Here is a 23,579-nt window from a genome sequence, read left to right as displayed (position 1 = left end):
ATCTTATTCAATAAAACGCAACAACAGCTTAATTATATCAAGCAAGCCAACATAGTCAAAGTTCTCTGGTCCTTATGATTTACACTCCATATGTTAAAATACCAAATAGTAATATACAGGAACCTATTCAAACCCATTGTTTTAAAAACTACAGTAGGTCACCATGGATACTATGAATGCAGGTGGGTGGAGAGACATGTCCTGAAAGGAATACATTCAGCAGATTACTGCTGAACATATTCAGCAGTATATATTCAGTTACACAGAAAGAGTCGTCAGTGTTTCTTGGGAACAACCCAGGTAGTCAAGTCTGCTGCAAAACTCACAAATCCATGTTTCTTACAAAAGTGGAAGAATCTGAAGGGGAACATGCAGGATCTCCAATTACATATGATTTATGTAAACAAATAAATAATCAACCAAACACAACATTTTTAAATTTTTCTGAGTTTATTAGAAACTACATGAAATTCATTATGAATCACTTGCTATTTGTTAAGGTATTCTGGAAGTTACAGTGTTACGTCATTGATGAATGAGTCAAGAGTTTATTATATAATGTTGTTAAGGAAATATTATTCACTTGAGGGTCACTTGAGGTTTTACATCAAAATATAAAATTAATCTTAATAATAAAGGCAAATTTTTCATTTTCTTTTTGTCAATCATGCCAAAGGAAAAGAAACACAGGGAAAATATTTTCATCTCCTTGCTTAGTCTTTTGTAACTTTGCCAGCGTTTTCTTGAGCTCTACATTAATCCCCATGCAAACTCTAACATGCACATTTTACTGGCTCAAAAAGCCAAAGTTAGTCTTCTTTTAGAATAATAAATATGACATGAAATATTAATGATTAGAAACTTTTAACTCTCTATCGCTATCTCTATGGATACCGCTCCATCAGACCTCTGCTGAATTGATAAACAATAAAAGAAAGAGGGCATGAGAGAAACCTGGGGGGGAGTAGAGATGGAAGATAGTTTGATTTTCATGTAAATTTAAGAAGAAAGAAGGCATAGATGGCAAAGAAAGGAGATGTGAACAGGAACTCTATGCTTGTTTGTGTCAAAGAGAAAAAAACGCTAAAAGAATTAGGCTACTGTTAGCTACACAGTTTAAACAGAAATTAAGTGATTGGCGGCAAACCACTGAATAAGTAAACAAAGAGATGAAGCTGAAATAAACCACATGCACATAAACAGACAATACATATGCCTCTTCTGAGATTGTCTCAGAAAAAAGCCTCACGGGAAACCACACAGAGTTGCTGGGGAGAATCCCAAACTAGGCTAACACTGTTTTTAAAACAAACACAAGGCACTTTGGAAAGTTGACTGGCAGCAACATCTTAAAAAAATTTGTTGTGCTATCCTAACCCTAACAGGCCAGTTTTATGGAAATGCCACTGATAATTCCCTGAAGGGTGTTTAATCATGTTGATTAAAAGAGGAAAGTGGGGCAGGCCTCAGTAACAACTGTGGTACATTGCTTTACATGTTTAATTCAGTGCCTGTCTGAGAGCCACTTTCAAACCAGCATGCGTTTTGTTTTCATTAAAATTATTAAAAGATAAATTAGCTGTCAGATGGCTAGAGTTTGAAAACTTCTTTCATTTTACCATTTACTTGCATTAGAAACCCCTGGAGAAGCACCTATTTTCATCACTATATCATACACAGTTTGATCATAGAGTCAGGCTGCTTTGTATTTTTGGGATTTTTTTGAGAAATTCCACAGCTTGAGCCTCAAAGCGTTAGCTCACTGTATGTACCAACATGTATCCAACTCAGCATTTATACTGATACTCAAATAAAATCACAGCAATGACCCCATAAGAATTAGCAAAAATAGTATGTCTGCATGACAAAAATTCACTCACCTCCGGATGCAGGATGCTTGAATCTGAAAGTGTTGTATTTTTTGATTAATTTGGATAATAACTATATAACAACTTAGTAAGGGATAAGGGTTACCTTTCATTATGAAAATGAAAAAGAAAAAAAGACACTCGGTAACATCATGCAAAAGTAACATAACTTACCCCAACATAGTTCAATACTGTGAATTCAACATTCCAATAAATGATCACTATTCTCATTAGTTTTTGCATCAAAATGGACAAAATTGCTTCAGAGAAACACAAAATGCAAATCATTTCCCCATGTTTAGATTGACCAACAAGCCATTTGTCACTTAAACTTCACACTTTGTATATGTAATTAGTCGACCTGCAAAGAAAGCAACTTTTTACCTTAGCAGATGTCATTCTTTAAAGGTTAGCGCTCATTCCATTACCTCAGAAAATAGTAGAGTTGTGATCAAAGCGGGGTTGATGCAAAACTACATTAATATAATGACTTATTGAAGTGAATTCAGCCCGTTGGCTTTTACATGATTTATTCTGGATCTATAGGGCTTAGCACAAATTATTTATGACCAAATGACAAAAAGAAAATATCTTTAGAAATTGTTTCTTCTGTTTCTTCTCAACTTAGATATAGTATGTGTTACACCACTGTGTAGTTATTGGTGATTTGAAGTGTTTTGCAATGGTTATAAATAAACTATAAACTATAATAAGGCTTTTTAATTCATTCCAAACTAAAAGCTCTTTACTTTTTCTCAGAGGAATTCAAACATTCACAAAACCATCATTCCAACACTGTGGAAAACAAGAACAAAATGTTCCTGATGTGTCTGGTCTTGTGCTTTTTATATCAAGGATTTTTTTTTGTTGTTGCAGAAATTAGGTTACAGTTATACACTAAAGTGCATTCTACTGGAATAAATATTTACGTGCTTAGTGTTGAACACTTTGATAAATTGTTTTTCTGAGAGTTTCCTAATTTCTGTCCCCAGGCAATGGACCTGGACTACCACAATGAGTCAGAGCAGGACAGCTACTGTTGCCCTGGAGACAGCAGTAAGTATTCTGCAACAAATCCTGTTGTTTTTGTTCTCTAATTCCTCCTTTTCCTCCCACCTTGTTCTTTCCATCTGTCTAAAAGCTGTGTGTGACTCTACAGCCGTTTCCATTCCCCAAGTTTAATTACGTTTTCTGCCTTGAATTTTTAAAGGATCCATTTATTTTGTTTTCCTCTTGTAATGTTGTTAACTTCTCTTCCAAATCTGATGACTGGATCTTACTTCACCACTTGGTCCTCTGAGCCAACCTCTAAACTGCTGGGATAATTGCTGTTGTCAAAAAACCTCAGATTACTGTTTGTTTTGTTGAATGTGCCAAAGCAGTAGTTTCAGACACAGTGCTGAGGACAGATCATTTTGCACAAAGCACAGTGACCTTCTCTGTTTACAACCTCAGTCCAGCTGTTGATAGCGTGTGAACTGGCGTCATTGCCGCTTAGCCTAGATGTGAGCGACCAGGTGAGAGTCCATTTCTGTTTATTACCTAAATGACAGTAAGTCATTGAACTTTAATTTGCTATGTCACTCTACTTTAGGAGTAAATGACAGTCCACCCTAAAGGAAAGAACTAGAGTGAAACGCATTGGTGCTTGTGAATGTGTGTGATTATGTGTGTACTTACACTACATCAAACGACTAAATATGTCCTTATAAGTATGAAAATACATTTCTAATTGCTGACTTCATTCATAAGTGAAATATGTGTGAAAAAGTAAGTAACTATTGTGTGGAGTATAATATAGTTTTCCCCTCCCCTACTTGTTGCTACAAGCTGTTAGATAGTTGTTTCTGATGGCAAAAGGAAAAATATAAAGTTTTTAAACTTCTAATATTATTTTACAAAAACTAAACTGTCAGAGAAGAAAATATTGTGCCGAAAACATAACTTAACTGCTGCTAAATTTAGCTTAATTGTTGCTTATTTATTGTGAACTGTAATAATAGTTAGTCTCATACGTTATTAGTGAATACTACATTAGCAGTAGGCATTGAAATGCACAGCTGCATTTCTGCTGTTTGTTTTAACAGCAGAAAACTGGGCTAGCAGCTCTGTGCAACTGCACCGATTTTAGTTTAAGATCTGTGTACTCCTCATGGAACACTCCCAGGAAGAAATGTCACAAGAGCCACTTTTTGATCAAAGTGCTTCAGACTGGCCGTGGACTGACAGTCAGTAAAGAGAGCTTTTTTTTTTTTTTTTTGGGAGCACTGAGAGAATCCAAGCAATTATAGAAGCTGCTGACAACCTGCTCCTGTGGCCTCTGCAGTCACACCGCTACACCCTGTCTATCCTAGTTCAGCAATTAGAGGCTTTGGGAGAGCTTAAGAGAGGTACGGTGTAGCATATTTGAGTTATTTGCAACAAATTAGTCATGAGTCTGACAATATGAGCAAAACAGAACCATTAACAAAACAGAAGAATTATGACTGCATAATCTTACAGATATTTTTTTTTTTGTAAAAACAAATTCTGTAAAAAAATATATATATATATTTATATATATATGTGTGTGTGTGTGTGTGTGTGTGTGTGTGTGTGTGTGTGTGTGTGTGTGTGTGTGTATGTGTGTGTGTGTGTGTGTGTGTGTGCGTGTGTGTGTGTGTGTGTGTGTGTGTGTGTGTGTGTGTGTGTGTGTGTGTGTGTGTGTGTGTGTAACACAGAGCTTTTGGTTAAAAGGATCCTTAGTGAAAGCAGCAGTAAGTTTATCTTCCAGCTGCAGTGCAATGAATCAGCATTTATACTCCAAACTGTTGTGCTGCTCTTTATCAGGCACTATTATTTAACCTGTAATTAAGCCTGTATTGGACAGTGTGCGTGTGCGTGTGCGTTGGCGTGTGCATGTGCGTGTGTCAGCTCGTCAAATTTCTTCTCAGAACATTGTGCCGTAAAACTCACTTGTACTAGCCTGCCTCGACGGCATAACAGGCACACCTACTCAAATGCACGCACATATTCACAAATAATAGGACAAACATATACTTTATAAATCCTTTAAAGATACTTCATATGCGAGTACACTGAACATTCTGAGGTGTTTGTTTCAACATGTCAGATGCGGCTGTTTGTGTAATGATTATGTCATGACCTGCCGTTGGAAAAGAGGTAAGAAGTCCACAATTCTTTATAACATTTCAATCTATCTCCATTACTTGCTTAGAAATAATGATGCAAAGTGTGGTTGCACTAATCTTCAGATCCCCTGGTCCCCTAGACTTTGACTAGGCCATTTAAACGTATATGCTTCAATATGGACTTCTGAAGTGCAAATGGATAGCACAGTTTTCAAAATGTTACTTTGTCAAAAAAGTCAAAACATAAAAAACCATGGAGAAATTATTTACCATTTTATGTTTTTTTGTCACATAAAAAGTTATATATGTTAAACTTTGTGACTGTAATGTGGCAAAATGTGATAAAGTTCAAGGCTATGAGTATTGCTCATATGCTCCAAGAAGGTTTAATCTAACCTAACGATTAATTTCAAGAAACGCAGCATGAACGTCAAGGCAGATTTGCAGCAGTCCTGCTCCTCCAAGAAACATGCCAACAAATATTTCTTAAAGAACCTCAAACCTGGAAGCTCCAACCCACACGACTTCCCATCGAAGAAGCTGAGATAATAAGTAGGCCACACACACACACACACACACACACACACACACACACACACACACACACATATATATATATATATATATATGTCCATTTATACAATAAGGGCTTAGCTGTCCTCCTTAGAATAAGAGGGTTTTATGTAATGCTATCACTGAGGCTTATTCACATTCATCAGCAGAGCGTCTGATTCCCAAACATCCTCTTTATCTTCGGCAGAAAAAGGGTCATTACCACAAAGGTTTGATGGACAGATGTCGTCTGACTCAGACAGGGTGAATATGAGGACATTCTGAGTGAGTATAGTGAGTGGGATCTTTACTACAGTTCTCATGTCCCGCACCAAAGCAAACCCTTTATGTCCTTTCGCAAAATGGCCCACAGAGTGTTATGGAAAGTGTGTGAGTCAGTGCCTTTGGTGGGTTTGAACACACTGCCACCACTACTTGGTTATATAACCCACTCGTGCCAAGAACACATATAAAGAGGGGTAACAAATAATACACAGATTGAGTGTTGTGGAGCCTCCACTTGTTTGGGGCCTGAGCACAGAGCAGGCTGTGAATTCAGAAACAAATGAGAGCCAGAGAGGAAAAACACTGGGAGGAATCGCCCCCTCTCTTCTTCCGCCGCCTCCTTCTCGTTTTGTTCCGTTCTTTGGTATTTGAGCCTCAGATGCAAACTCGACAGAAGAACATTTACTCCAAGAGAGGTAATGTAGAGTCTTTTTAAACATCCTTTTTAACCTTCAGCTATATTCTTCTAAAGGATTTTGCCAAGAAAAAAGAACCTTGTCACCGCTTATTTCTTTGCTTTCCAGGTAGTTTTTTTATTCTCTCTCAAGAAAAGAGGAACACTTGAGGCTCGGCACGTGTTGTTTACCCTTGCTGATCTCAGTTTGTGTCCCGTGAGGATGATGTCTTTGTTCCTTGTGCTGGGAAAGATGGCACCGCTGCCACCTGCGCTGTCTCAAGGCAAAAATGTCTTTGTCAAACTGAACAGTATAAAAGTGTAGCAAAGTTTCTGGCTATGCAGCGAGAAAGAGACATGAAGGACACCTTGAAAGGGTTTAGAAAGAATGCCCTTTCACTGTCACTGCTTTGGAAAAATGTATTCCCGGTTGTCTCTCTGCAGGTGTGCTTTGTCCTCCAGCTTCTCTTTGTGCGTGCGCTTTTGACTCCCTGCAGGTTTTATTTGCCCCTGAGCTTTGTTCATTTACGTCTATGTGCATCAGGTGGCTTCAGCGGACAGTTTAATGACAGCTTTGACCTGAATTATTGAATAAGAAGTGACATCAAAAAAAAAAAAAAAAGAAAAAGAAAAAAAATGAGGGTAATTTTTAAAAATCCATCCGCATTAGTTTCCTTTAAACTATAATTTAGCTTTGGTGGCTTGCCTGTCTTTGGATCTCTTTGTCCGTCATTTAAATAATAACTGTGCACAGTGCAGCTGAGACACAAAAGCATGAATTTTCACCTCCAATTTTGTGAACAGTGCCTTTCATGAACTGCCTTTAATAAATCATCAGAGGGTGAAAGTCATCAACTGAGATTTTGGCTTTTTCACTACATGAACTTTCTCTTGGCTGTAAAACTTTGAGGTTCTAATTGACACAAAAGAAGACACAAAAACAGGCCTGTTCTTGGCATCATACAAGTTTTATGTTTGTGATATTACTGTCTTAAGAACTAATTGAAGAGTGGAAAAAAGCAAACAAGTGAGCAAAAACAAATGATGGACAATTATAAGGATTATACATTTGTTCCTGTTAAATAGGCTTTGATATCTCAGCTTTAGCTGTGATCTTTTCAATCAGATTGAAAATTCAATCACTAAAATGTCTGTATCACAAAAAAACGTAATTAAAAAAAAAGGATGACTTACTTATTTTCTCCATTCTTTTCATCGCACCTGAAAAAAATCTTCCAAACACTATTCTTAGAAAACATTTGGGTGTGTGCACATGGCCAAAATATTAAAATAGCACATTTATCAGGAGACAGGGTTAATAATTATCAATGGCATTTCTTGTCAGCTGCCAAACCTGAAGCCCCTACAAACCCAGTAAATTTCCAAAGCTGAGTCCAGTGCATGTGTGAACAGCCTCAGCTGGGAATGGTGAGAAGAAACAAGCTGGGTGAAAGATCTGTTTTTCTAAAGCAGAAAGATTTTTTTTATTACATTGACAAACTGGGAGAGTTGAACAAATGCAATTTGTGCACAGATTGCATGCATTTTATTTGAATAAGTTCAGATTTCTGAATAGAAATTTGGGAGGTTTGACAACTAAAAGGGTTTTAAAGAGCTAAGTGAAATGTGAACTGATTTTTAATGTTTTAAGTCTGTCCACCCATGTTATTGAAAAGAAACCAAAAATAAGAAGTGTTTATTTTATTAGGGCATAAGACTTTGATTAAATATGAGTAAGCATCCTAAACTTATCTAGATAAGATGGCATGTAAACATTTTCCCTGCCTACCAAGTGTGTACTCTATAACACACTGGATCAACACACAGATAACTTTGCTCAAAATGACATGGCATCAATTAGCTTCAATTATGTGCCTCTTCACTTCTACTCCACACTCTGTCACTTTAATCTTTGAACACAAATGGTTCAGGAATGGAACTAGCCACTTCTGTGTGATTGCTTGTGCAATAGTTTTTCAAACTCAGTTTTTTCTTCCACTCAACCTTACAATAATATGCTTGGATACAGTTCTCTGCAAACAGACAGTTTCTTCAGCATTGGTTTTATTCACATATGGCGTGCCCAGCTTCCCAGTTATAAATACAGCAATAATATATACTGAGTCTAGTATCCAAAATGGTTGTCATGCAGTGATGAAACTAGCTCATATAAACTTTTATTGGCTCTTCTTTATCTGATTAAACCAGTATCACTCACTGTACTGCGAAATATCAATTTGTGAACATATTGTGTTGAGTTTTACAGCATAAGATGAAAAGAAGCATATTACATTGTTATGTATTGCGCATAGAACTTAAATCACCAAAAACAAATCCGAAATTTTTTGGAGTTTAATAACTAACAGGCTACAAAATTCCTGTTTGTAGGATTCAGTTTCGAGCTAACAATGTACCCCATTCTTTATGCAATGGATGGGAGTTGAAGTGAGATGAGGATGCTGAAGCTGGATTATTGATTTGGTTTGAACAAACCCCATCTGGGTGTTCTGCTCGTTCATTGACATTTTATTGTTTCTTGTCATTTATTAAAAGAATGAGAAAAAAGGGCTTTTAAATTGTTCTGTTAACTTTCTAATGAAACAATCGTGGATGCTGCGGCTTTTATGAGGGTTGAACTTGACAGTTGACCTCACGGGAAGCATTTGAAGGCTCCATTCATTCATCGCACCCCCTCCCTTGCGAAAAGTCATGCAACCACCCGTGAAACACAAAACCGTGGAATGGAAGGAAATAGAGGCGGTGCGTCTCCGCCCTGATTAAAATGAAAAAAAAAATGCTGAAAGAAGCTCTCCAAGAAGTGGAATGCGCTGTAGTTTGATTACATCGCTACCGAGGAGCCAGCAGCCTCTCCGCTTTCTTGTGACCCAGGAGTTTAAAAGCATCCTTATGAAAGACAAAACGGCCTCATTGACCTGTAAGTATAAAGGCATTATTTCTGGGAAAATCACCAATCATGTTCTCCTATAAAGTAGTTAACAGCTCCTAACCCACTTTCTGTTCCTGATTGAGAGAGGGAAAGCGCAAGCAGACATGAGTTGCGAAACATTATTCGGCGATTTGGATTTATGATGCAGTTATCCATGGAAACTCTTCGTTGATAGGAGGTCCAGTTGCTATAAGTCCCTCGGCAGCCTTGGCAGCTGTCTCCTGTGACTCGTTGAACTCTGGAGCTGCTGCAGGCAAAGCGTAAATGAGAACTCATTCGGAGCTTAAAGGTTCGTTTGAGTTTTTATTACCAAATGCAGGACCTTTATGCTTCACTGTAATACTCAAGGCTGCGTCTGTCACCGCTGTTTGATGGGACGTTTCCAGTGAAACCTGTTCTCCGCCGGTTTCGACGTCTGCGTCTTTATCCATTTTACGCACGGCGATCTGTTCCTTGGGACGAAACTTGGCAATGGATGGTGATATCTTCTTACGTAAAGTTCACTCTCATTCCTCAGAGGGATGTAGGTTAAACTTGATCCAGGTGCTTTATATAACTGCTCCTCACTTGACGCTCCAAACTTAGCGCAAAGTTGTGTTTCTCTCCCCTTTTAATCACATTCTAATTTACTTCTCGGAGTGCTGTGATTTTTTTCCTGAGGGGCAGCTGTTGCAGATTGTTTTTTCTTCCTTTCAAACGAGAGGTGTTCAGGAGTTTCTCACTCTGTACTTTTCCACTAGCAGCGGCTTTTCTTGGCATGTGGCCTCCCCTCTGCTCAGGCTCTCCCTCCCCTCTTTCCCTTCTTTTGTGCCCCTACGGCACTCCTCTGCTCTTTCAAGGAAGAGCCAGGCCAGCAAAACCGATCAAATTATTTCTTTTTGTCTTGCAATTAAAAGTGTATGTCCGTATTTTTGTCGTGTTAGTATGGTGAACTTAAAAAAAAAATCAGTATTCAAAACTGATGCAAACTCATATATTTATATTCTAGTTTGTATTTTTAAAACTGAAATGTTAGCGGAAGATTTTATTTTGCATTTGCCGGTTTGTGCGGACTTAAGAGGTTGCATAACCAGAGCAGTCACAGAATTGCACAAACCTATGCGCAAGCAGAAATGTCCCAGTTATCTGTGTTTAGTAAGTTTTTTTTCCCTAAACGCCAATGACGCAAGCGCACTGGAAGGTGCGGCACTGACGCGTAAGCGCGCAGATGCCCTCTATTGGTCTAAAATGGATGGATCACCTCATACTGTATTTACTAAAGCTGAGTGTTTCCACGCCTTCCAGCAGGCGTGGCCAGCTCCTCCCTGTTTAGGCATCGTTATAAAACCGGGAGGCGGCGTACAGTTACAATTTGTATTTTGGATTTTGATGAGTGCGGAGCGGATCTTGACACTCATCATGACGATCAAAACAGAAACAGAGAAGCCTGCCTTGACTTACTCAAAGTCGAGAGGACTTGTGGAATTAGTCACTGGTACGGACTAAGTCTTGAGGCGTTGAAGTGTTTCGTACCCTCATCAGTTTTTATTCTTGAAGCCTTATGTATTTTTTTCTTCTTCTTTCTTCTTGGTATTGTTTTGCAGCTTTTATGAAACAGAGAAAGATGGGTCTGAACGACTTCATTCAGAAGCTCTCCACCAACTCCTACGCCTGCAAGCAGTGAGTACCATCTGACTCATGTTATTGTTCTGCCTCCCCCAGAGGACAAAACGTTGGGAAACCCAAAGCTGAAAAGAATGTGGTTTGTCCTCTGGTGGAACTTTCTGACCTAATCAGACTCCCAAATCAGCTGCTTGATGTCTCAGAACAACTGGTTATTGTTTTCTTTTGTGCTCAGACTTTCTGTTTTGCTTTTCTTCCAGTCCTGAAGTGCAGTCGATTCTGAACTTGACTCCTCCACAGGACCCTGAGCTCATGAACTCAAACCCCTCTCCTCCTGTGAGTAGTACACTTGCACTGAGCAGAAAATGATGGCCTTTTTTTTCTTCTGCAGCAGTGCATTCTGACTAAACTTTCATCTGTTCACATTTTCATCCTCACAGCCCAGTCCATCCCAGCAGATCAACCTCGGCCCGTCATCCAATCCTTCAGCCAAGCCCAGCGACTTTCACTTCCTCAAAGTGATCGGCAAGGGCAGCTTTGGCAAGGTGCTGCTTGCTCGTCACCGCACAGATGACCAGTTTTATGCAGTCAAAGTTTTACAGAAGAAGGCCATTCTCAAGAAAAAAGAGGTAGGTGATGACATGCCCTACATTTAGAAATACGCACATATAAACAGCCAATGCGTCATGAGGTGCATTTGTGATAAAGCTCTCTAAGCCCCGCTGCTTTGTTTTGTCTTCCTTTCAGGAGAAGCACATCATGTCAGAGAGGAATGTATTGCTGAAGAATGTCAAGCATCCATTCTTAGTGGGCCTGCATTATTCTTTCCAAACAGCAGACAAACTTTACTTCATCTTGGACTACATCAACGGAGGAGAGGTGAGTTGTTGTGCTTAAGTATATCCCTAAGGGAAACTGAATCAAAAGAAGTAAAGATGGTAGAGAAGACAGTTTGCATGCACTTTATTTGGGTAGATTTTTAAATAAATTTCAAAGTGGAAGTAGAGAAGGAGCCACACAATACAACACATCAGAGCGAAATGCCGCAGAGATAATGATGAAGCAGGGAGAAAATTTTAAAGGGTGAAGTCTGGCAACAGATTTTAGAGAATGACTCTCGTCCCGGTGAGGCACAGGGGAAGTCCGGCAGATTTTTCTTTCCTTTTTTACTGGGGGGAAACACCGCTCAGGAAACCATGGGGTGGGCTTGGACAGCAGGGAGAGAAACTCAGCTCCAAAATTAGCAGCGCCACAGAGACTGTGTGTGTCTAATGGAGCTAATTTCCTGCAATTGTTGCACAAGCAAAGACAGTGCTGATTAAATATGAACCTCATCAGGAAGTGGAGCACATTTACTCTTTCTTTTTTTTCTTCTTTTTCCCTTCATCCTGCTGCCCTAGCTCACCGTCGCTCTCTCTCTTTCTCTCCACCTTTGGCTTTGGTTTCATCTATCAAACCTTTTTAAGCCAGTCACCTTCCTGCCTTTTCATTTCCTCCCATCCAGTTTCCTCTCATAGCTCTGTCTTTTTGAAATTATTCTTTTCTCCTGTCAATTCTCCTATCGATTTCTTTCTCGTTCTTCCTCTTATTTCGACATTGTAATTTCAGGAAAGCAAATATTAATATAAAACCTTTATTTTTTCTTGTGTGTTCTTCTTTTGTTGCAGCTGTTCTACCACCTTCAGAGAGAGCGCTGCTTCCTGGAGCCCAGAGCCAGGTTTTATGCGGCAGAGATCGGGAGCGCACTGGGATACCTGCACTCCCTCAACATCGTCTACAGAGACCTGAAGCCGGAGAACATCCTGCTGGACTCACAGGGCCACATCATCCTCACAGATTTTGGCCTGTGCAAGGAGAATATCGAACCCAATGGGACCACGTCGACATTCTGCGGTACGCCAGAGGTAAGGAGACTTTGCTTTTTTTTTTTACTTGTAAGTCTTTATTGCTGCTGTTATGCCGGTGGTTTGAGTTTTATTCCTTTGTTTTTCTTTGTAGTATTTGGCTCCTGAGGTGCTACACAAGCAGCCATACGACAGGACAGTAGACTGGTGGTGCTTAGGAGCTGTTCTTTATGAGATGCTGTATGGCCTGGTAAGTAGCTCCTAATACTTACAAAGTCTCTCCTTTAGATAATACACACTCAACGCATAAACAATGCTTAGTTGATATTGAATATTTTCACCTTGCCACCTCTGCAGCCGCCGTTCTACAGCCGAAACACAGCAGAAATGTATGACAACATCCTGAACAAGCCACTGCAGCTGAAACCTAACATCTCCAATGCAGCCAGACACTTGTTGGAGGGTCTGCTACAAAAAGACCGTACCAAGAGGCTGGGCTGTACAGAGGACTTTGTGAGTATTCATACATTTGTTTTACTGTCCATGTGCTTATATGTGTTGATGGACAATTTTGAATGTATTTTTCCTGTATGTTTTCCTCAGATCGAAATCAAGAACCACATATTCTTCTCTCCTATCAACTGGGATGAGCTTAATGCCAAGAAGATAACACCTCCCTTCAACCCTAATGTGGTAAGATTCTTAAAATGCTTTTTGATTTAGTAGACTATTAGGCATGGGCTCTTTACTGGTATCGAGGCATTACTGAGGTGTTGAACAGTTATGGCTCCAATATAGCAAAATACATCCTGCACATGCTGCTCTACACTAATAACCAGCTGGCTGAAAGATGGCCACAACTTTTGCTTTGTGCACAAGTAAAATTTCTAATTTCCCTGCTAGATATTCTGACTGCTTACAGAAAAGACAGATAGATAAGCTGTGAGGCTGAGGCTGTCACCCACTTATTTGAGTGCAAGTCAAAAAGCTGCTTGCCAAGCTGTTTTAAATAGCATGAATTTTATGTCATCACTTTGACACCATTGTGAAAATTTAATACCGGCCCAAACCTAGTTACTTTATTTACTCCCTTATTTGTGCTTACGCAACAAGATCAAAGGCATGAAACATCTGCTGTGTGATTCTGAGCATGTCCAGTTATGGCAAAGTGCTGGAAAGCGTCACTAATCCCCTCTCTCTTTTTCTCGCTTTCTCTCTCACAGACGGGACCTAATGACCTGCGGCACTTTGATCCGGAGTTCACGGACGAACCGGTTCCAAGCTCCATCGGCTGCTCCCCAGACTGCGTCCTCGCCACTGCCAGCATCAAAGAGGCAGCCGAGGCCTTCGAGGGCTTTTCTTATGCCCCATCCATGGACTCCTACCTATAGGATTCAGGCACTCAGTGCGGACACTGGTTTTCACTCACTGGACATAGATTCACTGTGCCATGTCGGTGGACTTGTGTCTTGATCCCTTCCCATCAGATTGATGGTTTACTCCCAAACCAGGCCCTGTGAGAGCCCATCAACAGCAAGTGTACCTGTCATCTTCTCTCCAACACTTGAGTGCATTTCAGACACTTGCAAAGAGGGAATGTCTGCTGTAATTAATAGGTTGGGATTGTTTTCCTCCATTCCTGAGTTCCCTTTGAGTCTTAAGTTCCCACACTTTACCTGCTAATGGAAGATTTTTGCACAGAGTTCAGGCAGCTGAACGGCTTCCTTTATGTCCCAACTGACAAGCACACAACAAAACTTCCACCTTTTGTCATAAGATGAAGGCTGGGCAGTAAAACAGTAAAAAAACAAAACCAAACCTGGAATAAATTTCCATTCCATGTAGCGAAAACATCTTCCCTCCACTACCCTAGGGGGAGCTACATGCTTAGCTTGACCAGAGATGTTATACATTTTTGGTGCTTTTGTTTGTTCTCTTGTACTTTTTTTTTATTTAAAAAAGGGAGTCAGAAGAAGCTAAATGTTACAGAGGGGGGCGTTTCATTTCTCTTAGAGGTGCCTGCATTTTCTCTCTCCATCAGAAGTCAAGTCATTTGGGTTTTTTTCTGTGTGGGCGCTGCAGTTTCATCTACCTAAGGCAGGTGAACTGAGATGAATTATCCCACTTTACTGTATGTATATACATATATATATATATATATATATTGTAAGCATCTGAGGATGTAGCACTAAGTTCGAACTTGTTTGATGAAAGGACTCAAATGATGTTTCATACCTTCATTTGCACATTACTGATGGAGAGGTGAAAAGAGAGCACTGCTGCTGGGCTGAGAATGAGCGGCATGTGTCGAGGAGCATTCTTCCCGTACTTTTAGCTTGCCAGCCACGTCCCCCCTCATTTAGTCTTCCAAATTGCCTCACACTGATGTAACGACGGCCTGCAGACAGGCTCATAAACATTCAAACTGAACATTCCACTTTAATATTGCTGTAATGCATTTTTGACGGTATTTAAGTTTCTTGTATATTTGGAGTCATGTGTACTAGTTTTAATGTATATTGAACAAGAAATTGACTAAAGGTATGCTTTAATATGTATATGTAACTATTCATGTTTAATGTACTGTAAATTGTAAAATTGTTTATGTGACCATGTTTGGTTTGCAATAAAAGTTTAACTTTATTACATGTTCTATACTGGCATTTTCTTTGTGTCTTATCATATTTAGAGAATGTCAATTGAATGTTAACTGTGAATTTCCATTCTGCCTTTTGGGGAAAAAACATTAGTCAATCAAGGTTTTTTCTTAAAGTTACTGTTTAAACTAAAGTATGTGAGAAATGAAGCGCAAAGGGTGACATTTGTTGGAAATGACTTGAGCTGTTTGGCTAATGTCCCAGATTACAGCGGACTTTCTCCCCCTTAGCACATCAGCAGTCTTACACAACAATCGGTGTCATATCCAAGTGTTTTGAGTCCTTGAAGTGCTAAGTAGAGGGGGTTTAAAGTGACTGAAAACATGCTTAAAAGACATCTAACAAAACTTGGTCTAAGTCTCTTCACATTCGATTGTGGAGTTCAAAGCAGGGGTGTTGAGATGAAATGGCCCCCTGTTAAAGTTCAGATCCTCCAAACCAGCTTCATCCTGTTCAGAGCTGCATGTTTGTTGGAGCTCACCCCAGATGTCATTGACTAAGAGGTCAGTGCACACCCTGTATAGGTCACCAGTGTTGTGTCTGTTGTAAGAATGTGGTTTGTTGCCACACACTGGTGTATGTCTGTACCGGCTTTATGCATCTCAGCACTGAATTGTATGACAGTTAACCTAGGCTAAATAGTTCAAGACAAGTCAGTTTGGACTTAGCATTCTCAAAATGCCTCGATGGGATTGAGTTCTGGACGTTGACTTAGCCATTCTAACTCATGGATGTCCTTTCATCTAAACAATTTTACAGTAGCTCTGTCTGTGTGTTTAGTGTTATAGTCCAGGAATGTGAACCAGCCTCTAAGAGATTTAAGTCCATCTACTTTAGCAATTTCCCCACTTTGTACTGAGAAGGAAATTCATCCATTTGATTCAGGTGTTGAACAAGGGACACATCTAAAGGTTGCAGGACTCTGGCCCTCAAGACTTGGATTTGAGGATTCCTGGTCTATAAAATGCTGTTAAATTTTTATGTCATCTAATAACCTGCAAGGTCTTCACATCATGGTTTTATTGATACTACGCTTAGATTATACACAAACTGGCTTTGTTAATTTTGTTTGATTGTGTTGGACTTTATTGTGATGAAATTTCCATTTATAAAACAAAATGAAAAACTTCTTCTTTCAACTTCTGCACTACATTGTGTTGGTTCATCAAATAAAATGCAAAGTACCTATAATTCTGTAGCTGTGACATGAAAAATTTAAGGGGCATACATTCATTTGCAAGACACTGCTAATACACTATTGACCCTCATTAACTCTATTTACATCAAAAGAAATGCTAAAAACAACAAAATCCTACACATGCAAGGCACTCATCTTGCTAACATTTTAATATCACTTTTTAAAAATGCACTGGCCCTGCAATGCACATTATGCAGCCTCTATGATCCACTGCCATCTCCTGGCTAAGTCATGAAAAGAAGTCACATAAATATTTCTTTGCATCTGACAAAATTGTCCAAAACACATTGAAACTGGAGCTTGATTTAAGCAGTGGTTTGTTTTCTGTAGGAGGCTCGTGTCTAAAACTGATGTCAGGAAAGTGTACTTGAAAATCTGCACTCTGTCTTTTATGTCTGAATGTAAATTTTGTTTTCCAACTTAAATAAATTATGTTTCTTAGATGATTTTACATAGTTTTAAGTTAAAAACACTGTCGGTTTAGACAACTACAGATAGCAGTGTGTTCACTAGATGAAATCCCAAAGGAAGTTAATGAGGAGTTAATTTAGCTTGTTTACCTGCTTTCTTTGGCAGCATGTTAAATATATTATTCAAACAAAGTTTTTTATTCTACCATAGGTAAGCAAACCAGCCCTAAACATTGGAGGTATAACATCTCAAATACAAGTGAAGTGAACTTCCTGCAATGGATGAGGGGTTCAGGTTAGTTAGTGAAAACACAGAGATTTGGTTAATGAAAATAAATCTTAAATTTACATGGAATCTTACAAACACTGTAGGTTGCAATAACCAACCTGGAGAAGAACAGCGTGAGAGCAAGGGTCAAAATGCTGCAGGCAGGGCAGATGGAAAGTTACAGAAATGGAAAAATTGTTGAAGGTAATTGTAGCCAAGTTTATCAGAGCTCTAAGCAATAAAGGGAGAATTATGAAGAGTTTATAAAATGGCAATATACTCTTTAGGGTTTTAGGAACTTGATGTTTAGTTTCAGATGCATGAACTCAACTTGTTCCAGAATTATTAGAACCACTGCTAAAGGTTTGCCTAAAAGCCTTAAATAAATTACTGCCAAAAAGACTTTAAGATGCTGTGATACAATGTTGCACAGCAGTCCTCCAACAGTGAAGAACTCAATGTCTTTTTTTCTCTCCCTCCATCCTGGTCACTGAACATGGTGGCCAGATAATTTGAGTCCTCCAGCTTTGTTTTTCACAGTTACAGTTGTTTTCAACTTTGTAGTTATTTCTGTAGATATAGGCATGTACTCTGGTAGATAGCTTTTTGCTGCCATTTTAAGGCATATGCTGGTACTCAGACATACGTAGGTGTCTTTGGATGTTCTCCTGTTTTCCCTATTTTGAAGTGTGGTTAGGTGGAATGGGCGTCTGTGCTAGAAATATAGATTAAACTTTCCTCGACACAATGATAGACTTTAAAATCGAATGAGTATTTATTACATTATTTTACATTTATTTCTGTAATTGGCATTGCCCATACCTGCCCCTGAAGGTAATGCTAAATGTACATAAAACTCCAAATTCTTTCATTAAAAAAACATATTTTGATTATATATTTTATGTTGGATTTGCTGACTGCTTCATAGGACCGCAAAGATAAAACAATTCCACAAGGGGGCACCATTCTACTTTCATTAACAGCACGACTTCCTCACAGGAGCTCAGTTGCAACACAGTTGTTTTCAGTCTCTACAATTTAGCAAAAGCAGAGTTAGGTAACAGGGAGTACGGCTATCTTAGTACGTGCCTGTATAAGCTTGGACATCTCTGGTCAACAAATTCTGTACTACTCCAGTTTGATTATTTATTTTTTTCAGTTTGCTTCAGTTGATTTATATCAGGGCACTTCAGGGCACTTTATAAAATAAACAGAACCAACTGATGTGGAAGCAACCATAAGCAAATAATTACTTAATTACAGTTCATTTTCTTTTTTAGTTGTAGCTCAGAACCTTGCGTTTGTTTTACCAAATAATATCCAATGTGACGAAGCTTCCTCAAAAGAACTATCAGTTACCAGTATTTGTAATGGTATAACAATTTGACAAGACAGTAATTTCATGTTTATGTTGGAGTATAAATACTATCAAGAGAAAAAAAAAGACAGAAAAAACATTTGTTGCCATCTGACCAATAAACGTTTTTGTAATTAAATGAGATGTCAACTCTAATCTGCAGATATTCCCTTGTGCCTGATGTTAGATACAGACATGGTTTTTAATAATTATTTAACTTTATGAATTTATACTTTCATTGTCTTACTGACATCATAAACCTGTCGTATTTAAGATTTTTGAAAACATGGAGCAACATCTCTCTTAACGCGGAAGCTAAACTAATTTGCAAAGCTTTACTCATCAACGTGATCCTGGTGACTGAGCAAAACTATTCCGTGTTACCGGTCCAATAATTCCTAGAACAATAAAATTAGTGATGCTTTAGCTAAACAAAACTGCAAGAGGCTTCATGTGCACATTTACTATGCTGAGTCAAGCACAGATTTATGCTGCCTGGCAAAATGCAGCATGATTTAAAAAGAAAAAAAACAAAAAACATTTTGTAATATTACAAACTGAAACTTCAAAGAATTTTAATTGAATTTTAACTGTGTTAGACCAACATGAAATAATGCTTAGTTCTGAAGCAGAAGGAAATATTTTACAAAATAAAAATCTGAAGTATGATGTGGATACTTCTTATATTCACTACTTCCTTATTCTGATACTTAGGGTCATGTGGATGTGCTGATTTCAGAATAGTTCATATAAATCATCCAAAAATGAAAAGACTATGAAACACCTGCAAAGTTACTAAGACATGGCTCTGCACCTTATCTGACAAGCCAGTCAAGGAAAGCATAAATGATTCCATCATTTCTAAATATTAAATCAGATGTCCTGATTAATTACTCACACCGAAGCGGGAGGCAGAAGACATTTTGCTAAATAGTTTTGTACTCTTATTTGTGTAATTCCTTGAACTGCTACATTTTACTGTTTACTTAAGGTTAAAAAAAATATGCTAAAGTAGTTCTGCTCTTATTCAAAATTTTAATGTTTATTTTGTTTATATTTAATCTGCTTGATTGTTTTTCATGTTATTTTAATTATTTTTGTACAAGCACTTTGAACTATCTTTGGCTGAAAGGTGCTTTATAAATAAAGTTGGCTTGCCTCTTACTTAAGTACAATTTTTGGCAACTCCACTCACCTCTGTTTATGAGTAACCTATCACCAATTTTGTTTTTCACTTCTAGCACTGTTTCTCAATCACTGATCTATGATGTAGTTGTTTATTATCTTCTTGTTATGGTCACAGTGACACTAGCAGCTTTGCACAAACAATCCTAACATCAATAGCGCATCATTCATCTTTTCAAACAATGAACTGGTTAAATAAACGCTTAAAATATATTGTATGATATAGTTAACCAATTAAGATGCATCTGATATTTGTAACCCAGCATGTATTTCATTTGAAAACATTTTGCTCATTGTATTTTGCGCAACTTTGAGAGTTTTAACAAACACTATGCTGTTTTGATGGTGCACAGCATTAAATGTGACTAAATATATTTTTACATCAGTGGGCATTTGTTGAACTTACACAACAAATGATTAAGTGTTATGTAATCATAGTTGCTTTTGAACTTTAATTCAGAAAAATGCAAGCTCTGCCAACTTTTGCTGAACTGTTTAACTATAGACTGTTTGTAAGAAGAGAATGCATCCACTGTACTGTCACTTTTAGGTTTAGGAACTGTTCATCCTTTGAGTGTCATTGAATAACGTTGAGGATTATTAAGAAAATTTAAACCAGTATGAGATCAAAGAGGAATAAATAATAACTTTTCACTGATTTATTTGAAACTATATGAACATTTTACTTTTATCAAGATTAAACAAATAAGAATCCCCCCAAAGTGACATGGATTTATTAAACTGGTAACTTATTGCAACATAACTTCATTTCTTTCCCCATCTATTAACACCATTTATCATCTGACATACATATATATACTGTATATATATATATTTCCTTTATTTAACCAGGTAAACCCTGTTGAAATCTAGATCTCATTTTCAAGAGGGACCTGGGCAAAAAAAATTGCAATACATATCCTACTCTTGAGGATATAACATTCTAAGGTTATTTTGCTGTAAAATAAAGTGAACTGTTAGAATTGCCTTTAGCATTTGAAATGAGCAGGATGCTTGAGGCATAAGATAGGACGCTGCTTCAACTTCTGTTCCAAGTTAAAGTAATTGCTTTCTTTACTTCAAGTTTTTGTCATGGTGCCTAAGTCGCTGGTTTGTGGAACCACATATGGAACTCATCAAAGCACTAAAAGTTGCAAATTACACATGAATAATTGTAGGTTTTTCATTGCATGCACGTATGACCCAAGAGAGAATACTTTAAAGAGAAAAGGGGACACTTTTTGAATTGATGTTGTTTGGTGTTGGGTAGTATAGAGTTGTGTAGTGGAAAAATTAAAGTAAGATCACACCTGTTTTTTTCCACGACAAGTTGGCTATTTAAAGCATTTTGTTGTTTTGGTTTCAGGTCTTACAGACATCTGTCTGCTCAATGACAAATGTCTGTAAGCAATCTACCGTGAATTCCATTAGTATTCAGCTCAGAAAAACAGACAAGTTGTGGCAGGTTAAACAGCATTTTCCATAAAAGGAGTCTCCACCCAGTAAACTTGGCATAGCTAATATTTTTACACCAGTTTAGCTTCACTAATTAGAACATGTCTGAAGACATTTAAAAGGGACCTACCAAAGAGTGAGTGTAGGTTTGAACATAACGTTCTGATATACGTGTGTAAACAGAAGCATTCAATGACATCTCAGAAATATCAGTACTGTGAATTAAGACAGAAAATAGAGATAAAAAACTAGATTCTGAAACTACAAACAAACTACAATGGAAACTTAACTTATTATAATAAACAAAACAAATTGGTTGGGGTACCTGTGTACAGTAATATACACAAACAGTAACAACTGTGTGATCTGACTGTAATAAATTTGGTGTCTCTCACATAAGGTGAACTAAAATGTAGTCAGTAGAATATGGAGTATTATGTTGACTATCATGGAGTTATTCCATTTAGTATGATATCATTAATGTATAAACTAAGATTAGGCAAAATGCTAAGGTTAGCTTCCATGCTGTCAGTAGCATGTGTGGTATCACCAGGATGTTGATTTACATTGACTTAATACATCGAGTATGACAAATGTAGCTACTAAATCAAATGTTAGCTAAAATGCTTATTTTATGTACAATGCTATTGTTAGCATGAGGGCTATCACTATCAAGTGACTAGGATGTTTATGCTACCAGAAGGATGAGGTTTATAACTAGCATGTTGACTAACATAAAATTACTCCATTCAGTGTGCAAACATAGTGTAAGTTAAAATTAGCTAAAATGCTAAAGTTAGTGTAAATGCTGTCAGTAGCATGTGTAGTATGAACATCATGTTGACTTACATTGACTTACTACATTCAGTATGTTAAACATAGTTAATACATAAAACATCAGCTCAAATGCTTTTTTTTTTTTTTTAGCTATAAGGCCATTGTTAGTATGATGGCTATCATAATGAGTGACTAGCAAGTTGTCACTACAAGTAAGATGTGGGTTATCACTAGCATGTTAACTTACATAAAATTACTCCAGTCATTTTAGCTTAGTTTATAAGCTAAAATTTGTTAAAAATGCAGCGTTTCGGACCGCATTAATAGTGATGTAACAAAATCAAATATTAAAGAAATCGAGGTGTAGAATAAGTGACTGCCATGCATTGCATGGGGCAGACCCAAACAAATAAACAAGCCATACAAACATTTGGTTATGTAATAAATACAGGAAGACTCTGACGCCAAGAACTCAGAACCACTGCTCTTGCCACTCTCAGCTTGAGGGAAAAAATAAATAAATTCTTTTGTCTTTAGCCCAAACCAAACACGCTGACCTTTAGACAGCCAATTTGCATATACTGATAGATCACTAACATTTATGTAGGTATCAGGAGACTGGAGGTCAAAATAAAAAAAAACTGCGAGTATGTACACGGAGTGCTTTTGGGTACTCAGCATAAACACCCCAAAGCCAATTTGAAATAGTTTTTGAATAACAATAAATGTAGGAATATGTAACACTGCATTCAAAGAACTGAGCCTGATAAGATATCTTTGACTTTCTAGTGAAAGATTTAGCAACTTAAGTATGCTCACATAGCAGAAAAGAAACTCTAGCAAGTAGGCCACCCCCAAAATTCTTGGCTATCAGATCATTACGTAACACATGAACACATTCATACATACAGCCTTTACGTCTTTCATGGGAACAACTTACATCTGATTTCAGCTAATGTTATCCATAACCATTACCTATCACGGGCATTAAGGATATGTAGGCTATTTATCCCATTAAGAAAAATGTTATTCCCTTGAGTTTCTGTGTCAACATCTCTAGGCTTCAGCTATAATACTTGGAGCACACGCAATTATCTTAGCTTTAAATCTTGCAGGTCAGATGATCTACAGGTGTTTCAAGTAGGCCAAACACATACATGTCATTCCAGGCATGGGAAAGGCTACATTCTGTCATTTGTGAGGCAGCAGGGCAGGTGTGACAATTCAGTTCTGAAACATTCAGAAACTCTGGACTGACAACAGTCATCTGAGTACCTTGGATTAACTGCAGGTGGCAAAATGTTTTTGTTTTCATTTCCTGTATGTGGGAAAAAGCAGTATTGATACAGGTGTATTCATATCGTGGTTATATATATAAATTAAAAAAAAGCATCTGTTACAATAGGTTGCACAACGAGATCAAGTTAATGTATCAATTTCTCTTTTGCTGAGAAGCTGACTGATCATTTATTTTCTTACAAAATTAATTTCCTATGAACGTTGTTAGCGCTTAGATACGCTCCGACCAATAGTATTCCACATTGGGAAATCTTGAGGCCAAATCGACTCTTCCTATTGGTTGACAAAGACGTAAAGGGGCGGGGTTAAGAAAATGCCTCACCATAACAAGAATGAACGCGTGCTCTGAC

The 23,579-nt window shown here is 37.9% G+C and overlaps 1 protein-coding gene across 6 annotated transcripts in view; it reads left to right on the top strand.

Annotated features, from left to right (window-relative positions):
* The window catches only part of sgk1 (serum/glucocorticoid regulated kinase 1), a 34,281-nt gene extending 19,005 nt beyond the window's left edge, over positions 1–15,276 (top strand). For 2 of the 6 annotated variants that reach the window (XM_005800235.3, XM_023347562.1), the window contains 10 exons: positions 2,861–2,924; positions 10,761–10,836; positions 11,040–11,115; positions 11,220–11,408; positions 11,527–11,658; positions 12,447–12,683; positions 12,778–12,873; positions 12,981–13,136; positions 13,227–13,316; positions 13,847–15,276. In XM_005800235.3, the coding sequence (XP_005800292.1) occupies positions 2,861–2,924; positions 10,761–10,836; positions 11,040–11,115; positions 11,220–11,408; positions 11,527–11,658; positions 12,447–12,683; positions 12,778–12,873; positions 12,981–13,136; positions 13,227–13,316; positions 13,847–14,014 (1,284 nt within the window). In that variant the 3' untranslated portion in view covers positions 14,015–15,276. Of the gene's footprint in view, positions 1–2,860; positions 2,925–6,101; positions 6,253–8,248; positions 9,166–9,192; positions 9,467–10,179; positions 10,652–10,760; positions 10,837–11,039; positions 11,116–11,219; positions 11,409–11,526; positions 11,659–12,446; positions 12,684–12,777; positions 12,874–12,980; positions 13,137–13,226; positions 13,317–13,846 lie in introns of those variants that run through there. The other 4 variants (XM_005800237.3, XM_005800238.3, XM_023347564.1 and 1 more) reach the window with 4 other exon arrangements.
* The last annotated feature ends 8,303 nt before the right edge of the window (positions 15,277–23,579 follow it).

This window comes from Xiphophorus maculatus, chromosome 15, assembly GCF_002775205.1.
Source record: "Xiphophorus maculatus strain JP 163 A chromosome 15, X_maculatus-5.0-male, whole genome shotgun sequence".
Lineage (NCBI taxonomy): Eukaryota > Metazoa > Chordata > Actinopteri > Cyprinodontiformes > Poeciliidae > Xiphophorus > Xiphophorus maculatus.
This window is presented reverse-complemented; position numbering and strand designations above follow the sequence as displayed.